The sequence below is a fragment of the Ailuropoda melanoleuca genome, chromosome 13 (assembly GCF_002007445.2).
Source record: "Ailuropoda melanoleuca isolate Jingjing chromosome 13, ASM200744v2, whole genome shotgun sequence".
NCBI classification, from domain to species: domain Eukaryota; kingdom Metazoa; phylum Chordata; class Mammalia; order Carnivora; family Ursidae; genus Ailuropoda; species Ailuropoda melanoleuca.
Genome location: NC_048230.1, coordinates 57427812 through 57439933, shown reverse-complemented (window position 1 = coordinate 57439933; position 12122 = coordinate 57427812). Strand labels below are relative to the sequence as shown.

The 12122-nt window shown below is 52.0% G+C and overlaps 1 protein-coding gene across 2 annotated transcripts in view; it reads right to left on the bottom strand.

The window, feature by feature from the left end:
* PREX1 (phosphatidylinositol-3,4,5-trisphosphate dependent Rac exchange factor 1) overlaps nt 1-12116 on the bottom strand; it is a 186872-nt gene extending 174756 nt beyond the window's left edge. For both annotated transcript variants that reach the window (XM_034639807.1, XM_034639809.1), the window contains exon 1: nt 11807-12116. In XM_034639807.1, the coding sequence (XP_034495698.1) occupies nt 11807-12019 (213 nt within the window). In that variant the 5' untranslated portion in view covers nt 12020-12116. The remainder of the gene's footprint in view (nt 1-11806) is intronic.
* Nucleotides 12117-12122: the final 6 nt, after the last annotated feature.

Here is a 12122-nt window from a genome sequence, read left to right as displayed (position 1 = left end):
GTTAATAAAAACCGAAAGGTTTGAACCAAGGCTTCTTCAGCCTTCAGTTACTGGACGGATACAAGAACCGGCAGCTTGAATAAAGACGATGCACGTGGTCTGCCATTTTGAAAAACTGGAAACCACGTAAACGCTCAATCTAAGGTAAATGTTTAAGTAATAATAATAATAGAGGCACCTGGGAGGCTCAGTCGGTTGAGTGTCCAGCTCTTGGTTTCGGCTCAGGTTGTGATCTCAGAGTCGTGAGATCGAGCCCCGTGTCAGGTTCTGTGTTCAGCGGGGAGTCTGTTTGGTATTCTCTCCCCGTTCCTTCTGCCCTTCCTGCTCAAGATCTCTCTCTCTCTCTCTCAAATAAATAAATAAAATCTTTTTTAAAAAAATAAAATAATAATAGTAATTGTACTTACGTAAGATTTCATGTTCTATCGGTAGAATGACTGGAATTCCAGCTCATACACGTAAAGCACCTATCATGTGCTTGGCAGTGTTGTGCGAGCGTCAGGGACGTTACCTCAGCTAACTGCCCCACTGATCCAGGAGGCAGCACTCTTTCAGGAGCGAGGACTCTGAGGCACACACAGGTGAAGCAGATGGCCCTCGATGACACAGCCACTAAGGAGTCAGGATCCGACCAGGGCAGTGGGGAGCCCACGTTTCCTTACGAAGCCCCCACGTCTCGTTACGAAGCCATCAAAGGCTCGGTGATGAAGAAGGCTTGGTGCAAACTTGGGAGGAAACCCCCAGAAGAGGCCAGAGAAGAAAGATACAATATTGTGTGGGCAGCGGGGTTGCCCCTACGCTAAAACAAATGCCAAGAACAAGGACGAAATGTCACAAAAGGGGACACTGGCTGTTTGGAAGGGTCCTTATTGCCCAAGGTTCTACAATGAGCATGACAAGAGCAAAGATGGCCAATGCATGGTGGGTGTCCCTGGGAGCCAGCACCATACCCGGCAAATCCTTTCTCCCCAGCGACCATGGGAGCGGGAGCCCCCCGCCCCGGGGGCCCGTATGCTTGCCTGCGCTGGGCTGCAGCACCCCCAGCAACTACAGGAGGCCCAGACGCCCAGCAGACGCTCCGTAAAACGTGTGGGAAGATACCACAACTTTATCAGGTAGGAACAGCACCTTCCCCATTTTACAGCTAAGTAAACTGAGGCCCAAGAGTCCACTGCCCCAGGTCACAGAGCTGGAAAGTGGTGGCCAAGGACAAGCAATGGCAGAGCCACATCTTAGCAAAGAGTTTCTACCACCCACACAAGGGGTCAAAATCACACACAAAATCACCATAGGGATAGGATCTAGGTAGGACTGGACCCTGGAATGGGGACGGCAGGGGAGGGGAGCTAGGTATAAAGGACAGTGTTGGGAAAATAGGTGAAATCTGAATACAGATTGTAGATTGTGTAAGTTAGTATCGAGGTTAGATCTCCCGATTTTGTTCAGTGTACTGTGGTTACATTAAGAGAACGTCCGTGTTCTTAAGAAATACGTGCTGATTGACTTAGAGGCATTACATCTGCAATTATTCTCAAATGGATCAAAGTCAGAATAATTACAATAATGTATGTGTGTGTGTGTGTGTGTGTGTGTGTGTATGTGCATATGCGTCTATACGGGGCTGGGGGAAGCAGGTGGGAGAGGGGAAAGAGGAGGGGAGGATTAAAAGGAAATGTAGCCGACAGTTAACGATTGGTGAGTCTGGGTGAAGGGTACACAGGGGTGCTCTGTATTCTTGACATGTCAAAATAAAAAGTTACCAAAAAATTAACTTTTAAAAAAATGTATGACATTGCCCATAAATATGGCATATGAAGGTTCTGTGTCTAGCCCTCTGTGCCTATGGAGAAATAGATAATACATATAGCCAGGTATATACACAAAACATTTTACCATCCTTGGCTCTGTGAAAGAATGCTTGTGGCTGAATGGACAGGAGGAAATGTGCTTCTGACACATATCCCGCCACTTTATTTATTACCTTTGTGATCAAGGGGAAATAAATCTTCAAAACCACCCAGCAACAGTCTGGCCAGCCATCAGCTGGTGGCACGGACCACATAGAGCTCCCTCTGCCCTCCCGGCATGCTAAGGGCAGGAGGCCAAGGACACCAGTCTGCAGCATCTCCCCACACTGGGCTCTGCGCTCCCCAAAGTCAAGGCCACTCATTCAGAAAGTAGCAGGAACCATGTCGTGCCTCATTCATCCCCTTTTCTCTCATCCACTCCCTTGCCCGAAGCTGACAAGGGCTGGGTGGTGGGGACTGATCAGCAAACACAGCACACCGGGGCCCTCAGCCCACACCCACCTTTGGTCATGTTAGCATTAGACTGTCTTCATCCCAGCTCCCCAAAAGTCTGCACAAAAGTATTTAGCTGTTACATCAATCAAGACAATTATGTCCTCTTATATAAGAAAACATACACACGTATACAGAAGAAAAGCAAAGTTTTTCATTCAACAAATATTTAATGAGCACCTACTATGTGCGAGGCACTCTTCTTGGTGCCTGACAGATAAAGCGAATGGAACAGACAGAAAGGGCCTGTCCTCTTGGAGCTGACACTCGGGTGAGTGAGACAAATAATAAATAGTAAGTCGGTCAACCACCTAGCGCGTCAGGTGGTGGAGAACAATCCCTTGGGTGAGCGGAAGGAGATAGGAAGTGGCGAGGTGGGGGTTGAGTACAATTGTGAAAGGGGGAGGGGTGGTCAGCAAAAGACCTCCTCGGGAGGCCGGAGTGAGCCACAGGGAGAGTGGGGGAAGAGCATCCCAGACAGAACCAGTGGGAAGACCATGAGGCAGGAGAAAGGGCACATGTGGCTCAGGGGGAGGGAGTAGGAGCAAAAGGAGATTCTGGAATTAGGTAGCAATGATAATTGCACAACTTTGCGAAAATACTCAAAACCACTGATTCACGCACTTTCAAAAGGGTGAGGTTTATGGTGTGTGAATCATATCTCAATTAAAAAAAACTATATGAGAAAGAAGAAGAGACACTAACAGGAGAGGAGACAGGACCTTCCAGGCCATCCTGAGGACTTCGCTTCTACTCGGAAGGCTCCGGGAGTCAGGGGAGGGCTCTGAGCAGGCGGTGGCCTGAACAGACTCACGCTCTCACTGGACCACTCTGGCTGCGGAGGGCAGACTGGGGCGGGCCCAGGTGAGAGCAGAGCAGGCAACTGTAATATAGCCCTAGCTGTTTCTCGACTGTGTGTCCTTGGGCAAGGCACTTCACTTCCTGGGCCTCGGTCTTCCTCACCTGTAAAGTGGGTTTGAAAAATATGTTCCCCGCCACAACGTGCAGAGGTGGGAGCTAACACCACACAGGAAAGTGTTGCTAAGATGGCTGTGAGTCGGGTGGAGACCAAGGTGCTGCCGAACAGTTTTTAATCATGCAAATTAGTTTCCTGAACAGAAGACAGGGGGTGCCTTCCTCTCTTCTCACAGGAAGCAAAGACCCATCATAAATCAACAGCCGTCTCACCAGCGGCCACCCGCACAGCCCGTTTACCCCCTGGCCATAAACAGGGACGGGAACTCTTCACCGGGTGTGGTCAGCTCAGACACGGTACTCACATGGAAGCCAAGACCCAGACGGGATGGAAATAGCCCTGGGTCACACAGCAGCCTTCCTAGAGGGTCTGGGGATCTGCCTGGCCAGCGGAAAGTATGGTCCTCCCTCCTGGTTGAGTGTCCAAGCCAGTGGCAGGAGGTGGCTGCTGAGATCTTGGGAAGACCCCCGTGCAGTATGATTTTCAGATCCTCGATTAGACCATGCCACGTCCCTGCTGAAAACCCTCCAGGGGCTCCTCACCCCACTAAGAATAAAACCCAAAGTGCTCACCATGCATGAGTCCTGTACCACACCAACTTCATGTCCCTATCTCTGCCATCCCGGCCTCCTGCTGTTCCTCAGACAAGCCAGACATGGTCCTGCCTCAGGGCCTTTGCACATGCTGCCCCCTCTACCGAGAACACATTTTTCTTCACTCTCTCTACGTCTCTACGTCTGGCTCCTTCTCAACCCCAGGCCTCTACAGAGAGGCCTTCCTTGACCGCCCCGTCTCAAGTAGATGCACCATCCCTGTCACCAACACATCCTCATTTTATCTCCTTCTTGGTGCGTCGACTCCCCAGCTGAGTAGACCTGAGAAAGTTACCCCGTATCTCTGGGCCTCAGTTGCCCCATCTGCAAAATAGGCACAAGGGTTGTTGCAAGGGCTCAAAGAGATAATCCATACAAGGCATAGTAGGGCCTCAGTGAATGTAATCATTACATCTGTCGCCACCTACTCAATGATCTCTCTTTGCATCGTCTGAAGATTCCGCGAGGGCAAGGGCCTTATCCGTCTTCTTCTGGCCATGTGCCAGCACCCGGCCCAGTGTCCATTTATTGAAGGAAGAAGTGAATGAGTGAATGAAAGCACCGACTGCCCATAGCCCCCTCTGGCCCTGGCCTCACTGCTGCTGCTGCTGGGAGCAGCTCCTTACAGAAGCTGCCCACCGCTCCCCTACAAGGGGGAAAATACAAGCCCCCAGATCCTGGTGGCTCATGGCCACCTGCTTCCACCAGACTTTGGTGGCCCTAGTCCAGCCAGCCTGAAATAGCCTTGCATCCCCTGGCCCAGACACAAGGGATCGTCTGTCAGTCCCACCCTGAGGAAGGAACCAGGCGGGTAAACACAGATTGAGTGTCCAACCGCAAGACAAGAGAGAAGCAGGCAGATCCCCTTCTGGTCCTCAAGGAGCCGAGAAAATAAAAATAAACTTAAAAATCGACACAGGGCTAGGAGGCTGGAAGACTTCCCTTCTTCCTTGGGGCTTCCTCTCAGATCACAGGAGAGCCTGCGGCAGGTACCGGGGTGGCCCCGACCTTGGCTCAGCGCTCGGCTGTACAGGCACTTCCCACGGATGACTGCACTTGGTCCTTGCACCAATCCCGTAAGGGCTACAATCATTCCATTTGCAGATGAAGAGACCAGGACGCAGGGAGGCAAAAGGACTTGCCCAAGGTCACGCGGGGGCAGAGCTGGGATTCGAACCCAGGCCGTTTGGCTTCTAGAATCCATGTTCCTAACCACGAACCTGAGACACACGGCTGGATGAAAAGAGCCACCCTCTCATGCCACTCAGGTAAGCACATACACACTCACACACAGCGATTCCATGTGTTTCTGAATATGCATATAAATGCCCTACAACGATCTGAACGAGGAGTGGCTCGCAGCCGTGGGTTATTTGGTCCCCTGGGGGACATGTGGCAATATCTGGAGACATTTTTTGACTGTGCCAACTGAGGGAGGGGGCGCTACAGGTATCTAGGGGGTAGAGGCCAGAGCTGCTGTTAAAGATCTTACAATGCACAGGACAGCCCCCCACAACGGACAGTGATCCCGCCCCAATATTTCAGGAGTGCCAAGGGCTGATATATGGAGGGATTAACCCTAGACCAGCAGCTAGGGCCAAAGGCCCCCTGTGGAACCTCTTCAAGAGGGACCTTTGAGCCCGGCTAAAACACAAAGCCTGGGAACTCTTCTCCCAGAACTTTCAGGATGGAACCCTGACCAGCCACAGGGCTACCACCCTTGACCAGAGCTCACCTCCCTCTGGGGGCCACAACTTCTGCAGGGGGTCCCTCTAGGGTCTCACCAGCAAAACAAGGAGATTCAGACACCCCCCACCCCGTCCTTCCTCCCCTCCCCCCCACCACTCTATGTCTCCAAAACTCTGAGGCAAGAACCAGCTGGGGCCCCTCCCTGGGCCTGGGGAACAAGGCACACTGGTTTGAGGACCAGCCCACCCCAATTACCCGCCTCCTGCCAGGATTCCGGCCAGAGAGCTGGTGGCTGGGGGGGGGGCGGGGAGCGGAGAAGAGAAATCACAAAAATCTGAGCAGTTAAGTTCTTCCACAGGCAGCCATGACCCGCTTCAGAGACAACTCTTGCAAAAGCTGGGGGGGTGGGCACGCTGTGAAGCAAAGAGGATGTGGGTTTGTTGATATGAGGGAGTGGCCCAAGATCAACAGGTCTTCTGCTCAGTGGCCTGATAAAGGGGGACACCCTCTAAGAAAGGGGTGCCCTGAAGCCTCCAAAAGCCAGGGACACCAACTTCATCTCTCTCTCTTTTTAAGGGACAGATAAATGGTTACGAGGGAAAACACCCAAGAATAGTGAATGGGCGTCCGGGATGTTCATTGGAAGAAGGCGCTCATTCAGATGCAGGGCATGTAGGATCTCTGCTGCGCCGTCCTTCTCCCAGGACAAGGGCCGCATCTGCCCTGTTGACGGCAGCTGCATTTCCTGGCCTAGAACGCTGCCTAGACTGTACAGCGGGTGGTCCTGAGCTACCTGCACACTGAGAAAAGCAGTCTAATTTCTTTTGGGATGTCACTGTGGGTAGCTCTGTCTGCCCTGCACAAAGGATGCCCCCCACTCCTGCTGCCACTGAAGCTTTTATCATCCAAAGATTCTCCCTGACTTCCTAATGATGTTCGGTCCAATACAAAGTGGCCTGGCCCAGGCTCTCTGGCACCCTAAAGCTCTGATAATTTGGACCTTTGGGCTTAATCCTTCTCCACATGGGCAGCCAGACGTCTCACAAAGGCAGCTACTTTTGGTCGTGAACACGGCATCATCTTGGGCAGTTCAGGAAAGCGGTAAAGAACGTGGGTTATGCAGCCAAACTACCTAGGTCTGAATCCCAGCTCTGTCAGGCTGTGTGACCTTGCAAAACTGACCTGGCCTCTCTGTGCCGTGGTTCCATCTGTAAAATGGGAAGCGCAATACCTAGCACTTTTGAACTGATACACGGAGAATGCTTTACACAGGGCTTGCAAATGTTTAGTACTTCACAGGAGTTAGCAAATTATTATTGCCGTTACGTTAACCTAATAATCATGCTGAAATACAATTCTTTCCGTCAGAGTTCTCTAACATATATATTCACATACGTATGCATAATCTGATATGAAAACAGTATTACAAGTGAGATTTCTGAGTAGATTTTTCCCTTTATTATCTTCCTGCTTGCCTTTCTCCACAAGATGCACATCCTTGTCTCCTTTTCCCTAAACTCCGGTAATGTCATACGTACAACAGACGCGTGTATGCTACGATTATCATTTATATTCCCAAGGCAGAATTGTGTTATATACACTTCTCAGCATCCTACCTTTTGCAACACACTGTTGTGAAAATCCCCGAAGTCACGGAGTAGGTCACTCTGTTTCAGTGACTACAGAATTTAAAATGTGCCCCCTACCCCCACCTCCTGGCATCTCTCTCTAGTGTGAGACTAGGAGCAAAAAATCTTTAAAAAAAAAAAAAAAGTGACAACACAAAACCACAGTTTCTTGTTTTGGCAAGCAGAGCTCCAATGAGAAGAGAAGCTCTAGTCTCTTACCCCCAAAAAAGCAGAACCAGAAAGCATTCTGGGAGCTTTCTGCTGACACCCCCTGATCCTCAGGGACCCTGGTCCAGCCGATTGAGCAGACCCTCTGGGTGCCTGGGAGTGACAGAGGTCTCTGTCCTCAGCCAAGGGGAGCTCTTCAGGGGCCACTGGCCAACCCTCACCCAGGGGTCTCTCTACCATCCCCCCACGCTCCCCGTCTTCCCACCACTGCCCAGCTGGCACACCCCTCATAGTATACGTCGGCACCTGCCCCTGAGATCTCCCCACTTGCAAGCAGGGACCCCAAACCCATCCAACCAAGAGGCAGATGGGCCCAAGGTTCAATCAGCCTCCTCTTTAAGTGGGGGGAGGGGGAGACTGTGAACCCCAGACAACCTCCTCTGACCCCCACCACTGCACATCCCCGAAAACACCACCATAGCATACAGAGCACCCACTATGTGCCTGGCACAGTGCTAACAGCTTCAAGGTCAGGCTCATTCAAGCGTCACAACACCCCTATGACACGGGTGCTAGACTGTTCCCATTATACGGATGGGTAAACTGAGGCACCGAGCAGGCTGGTGACCTGCCCCGGGCCACACACAGTCGATATGGGGGAAAGCCAGCAGCCTGGCTCCAGAGGCCCACTCAACTCTCACGTCATGGAGAGACACTGAGCATAGAGGAGGGAGCTGGCAGCCTGCCCTTTCCATTCTTCTAGAGTTCTGCCCATTCTGCAGAAGACAGAACAGGAGCCACAGAGGGGAAGTAACCAGAGGAGGCGCAGGCAGAGGGTCAGGGTCACACAGACCTGGGTTCGAATCCCAGTTCTGCCACCTTAAGAAATCATGGGCCAAGCCCTTTGTAAGCCAGAGACAGCCTGTGACGTGGCTACGGACATGAGCTCTGGGGTGGGCAGCCTGGACCAGATCCTGGCACTGCTGTCTACACGGCCCAGGGCAGCCCACTTAAACTATCTTTGCCACAACTTCCTCATGTCAGTGGGGTAATGACAACACCCCCTTCATAGGGGTAGCGGAAAGATCAAATAAATTGATACATGTGAATACCCAGAACTGTAAATAATGGATCAGTGTCAGCTCCTACACGGTAAGGACTATAATTGTTATTATCATTGTTAACACTGTCCAAGAACACACAGGCAGCACCCAACACAGCCAAGGCTTCTCAACATTGAAATCCAAGGTTCTGAGTCAAAACCCAGGGCACTTTCTCCCACAATCTCTGTGGTATCCCCCAAGAAAGATCTAGCATCTCTACAAGAGGGCTGTCCTTGCCTTCCTGTGACTCTTACATAAACACACAAAACGCACCAAAGTCATCAGTCCCCCTTGGAGATGAGGAGGGGTGTAAACCAGTTCCTGAAGGTGGTGGGGAAAGATGGGGAGATTCTGGAGGAAACACAGAGCCCTAGAACCGGAACCAAAAAAAAGAAAAAAAAAAAACAACAAAGAACACTGGTTCCGGAGTTTAGACAGTCGAAAGGAAATTAACTCAGGGTCCCTGTCCTCCCTTCAGTGCTGATTCAGACCTCACTTCCTCCAGGCAGCCCTCCCTGGCTACTCCTGCTCACTGGAAACTGCAATCCTATAACCCTAATCATCTCTGTTATTTCCTCATCCTATAACAGAATAATTAATGATGATAACTCATATTTATATGCCATACGACCTGCCAGGCACTGTTCTAAGCGCTTTCTATATATTTATATAACTGACTTAACCTCTTAAAAACCCTGTAAGATCAGATTATCATCTCCTATTTTACAGAGGAGGAAGTGAGGCTCAGAAAGGTTAAGCCACTTGCCTCAGGTCAGGTCATACCGCCCAAGAACTCAAACCCCAGCAGTCTAGCTCCAGAGCCCAGCCTTGTATCTGAATCTCTGTAAACATCCACTTTGCCACCATCAACTAGACTGTCCCCTCCTTGAGGGCAGGAACCGAGAGCTGGCCCTTCTGCATCTCCCACATGTCTCGGTCATTTCTACGGACAACAAGACCTTAAAACTAGGGACACAGAAAGGCCAGGCCAGCCCTTCAAGACCCGCCTCTGCCCGATGGAATTAAAAGCTGGGAGGGATTACAGAGCATTCTTCCCTAAGCAAGTATAAAGGCTCAGAGGAGAGAGTGGGAAGACAGAAGAGAACAACCTGCAGGCTCCCAGCCTTGCTGCGTGGAAAGCCTTGGTAATTAGCAGTTCCTGAAGCTAAGCCCTGGGTTTTCAAAACTGAAAGGCCTTGGGTTGTTTCGGGGGCATTTCTGAAGGAGCAAAACAAGAGAGGCCTCCTGGGGATCACAAACAAGGTATGGCTGGTCAGGTTACACAATCAGTCCGTTTCTGGCACCAGCCTGGGGACACCCAAAAGGACAAGGCAGAAAAGCAGCCTGGATTCTCCTCCCCTCCGGTTTACAGGTGGAGAAACTGAGGCCAGGGCAGGTGGCATGACTGGTCCAAGAACCAGCTCCTCTCAGAACTGACAGGTCAAACATAACAAATACTGATGAACTCAATAATGTGGGAAGTACGGAAATCTTTTTTTTTTTTTCCTGTTTCTTTAAGAATAAAAATGGTTGATTCCAATCAATTTCCATTATTCCAGCCACCTCAGACTCTACAAGTGGACACTTTCAAACCACAGTTAACTCAAACACAATCTGAATCTGTTCTGAAGCGCACCACACCATCTCGGCAAGGGCGTGGGAGGAAGAGGTATATTTTCTTACCCATTAATATAAAAATTGGTTTGTCTTTCCGCTTTCCCTTCCAGACTGAGGAGCAGGGAGTGGCTCAGAAGGAGAAGTAAGGAGTTCCCGAGAATTTGACATTGCTCAGAGATACCAGAGCTGTCTGCATCTTTATATCAGAAACTGCCAGCTCCAAACTGAACAGATTCCTTTCTTTTTTTTTTTTTTTAAACTATGAGAGAGGAAGAGATGGGAAAGAAATGCCAACCCTGCCTTATTCTCACAGGCCTTTCTAGAAGGGTCTTTTAGCCAAATGGCTTTCAATGCCACCGCACAACTCCCCAACCCTTCCCAAACTCCCCCTCACACACACACACCTCTTTCCACAGAGAGAAGAGTTCTCTCCTCCTAGAGTTGGAACTAGGACCTCACGCAGCCTCAGCTGTACCTCCAAGCCAATGGGGACCCCAGAGAATGCCAGAGGCTCCCTCTTTCCCCCAGAGACTGGGAGCCACAGAGCCTGGCTCTGGGGTCTCTGGAGGAACAACCACCACCCCCACCAGCTCTTCCAGAACCAGGATTAAAAGACTTCCTAGAGCCGAGAAGGGAGTAAATGAGGTCCCAGCAGGAGGCTCGGAGATTAAAGCCCTCAGAGTCTCCTAACTTCCAGCGAGGCTTGGCCCCAGGCCCACCCCCTCCGCCCCCTGGCCACTTTTCTCACTTCCTAGGAGAGTAAGGAAGTGGCCCCTTCCTCCCCTCTCACAGGGGGAATTAAAAAAAAAAAAGAAAAGAAAAGAAAGAAAGAAGAAAAAGAAACGCAGCATAGGAGTTCGGCGCCCCAGCTGGGACAGCTCTGGTTCAAAACCCGGTATCCCCAATTAACCAGCTGTGTGATTCTGGGCAAGTTACTCAACCTCGCTGGAGCTAAACTCTCCCATCTAAAAAATGGGGTAGATACTGTCGCTACTTCATGGGCCACTTGGAAGGCTAAACCTCCTAATGACACATGTAAGCGCCTGCCACATAGTAAGCGCTCCACTGTTATTGCAGAGTCTGACGCTGTGGTTTTGCGACTTAAAGATATGGGGATGGGACCTGGACTGCCAAGTCGTGAGTTCGAAACCCACTCTCCCCAAGCTCCAGCAAAAGCGTGTGCACGAGGGAAAGGGTAGAGGTTTTGTGGTTTTGTGGGATCTCCGTCCGTCTTCCGGGCTCTGGGTTGACTCCTATTCTCGGAGGGGCGCTGGGCTCTAGGATGTCTAGGATCCATCCCGGATGAGTAGTCGGTGGTGCACTAGGTGGCGAAGAAATCCCCGAGAAAAAAACACAGGAGCAAAAGCTCCCGGCGCCTGGGTCCCAGAGCCCCTGTCTCGCGGATGTAACTAATTTTAAAACTATTTGAAAGGCGGGAGGGGAAGAGAAAAAGACAAAAGGGCAGCGTGCAGGGGGGGAAACGGAGTGCGGGAGACCCCGAGTCCGGGCTTGGACCGCTGGCGGGCCAAGGAGGCGACAGCCCAGCCTTGGAGGAGCCCGGATCTCCCCACCTCTCTGTGCTCCCGCCGGGGCGCCCGAGGCGACTCTCGCGACCCCCAATGACCGCGGCCACAGGTTGTGGGGACCGCGCTGCGCTAGAGGCCCCTGCGCTCCACAGCGGGACTGGCTGCCGGCTCAGAGGCTGTCCCCACGCGCCCCGGGCGACACTCACCGATTGCAAGAAGCGCAAGGTGCCCACGTAGTCCCTCTCGGTGCCCAAGATCTCATTGAGGACGCAGAGGCGGAGGCGCAGCTGGCGCTCTGACTCCCGGGCGGCCGCGCACGGGCCGGAGCTGGGCGCAGCGGCGCCGGGGACCCGGGGGTCCGGGTGGGCACCGTCCCCAGCCGCGTCGCCGCTGGGATCGCTGCCGCCGGGTCCCTCCATTCTAGCGCGGCGGCGCGGCGCCGGCTCCTTCCCCCGCGCGAAGGTCGCGCCGAACGGCGACTCAGGCGTCCAGGCGCCCCATCCCGGACGGGGCGCCGGCGGG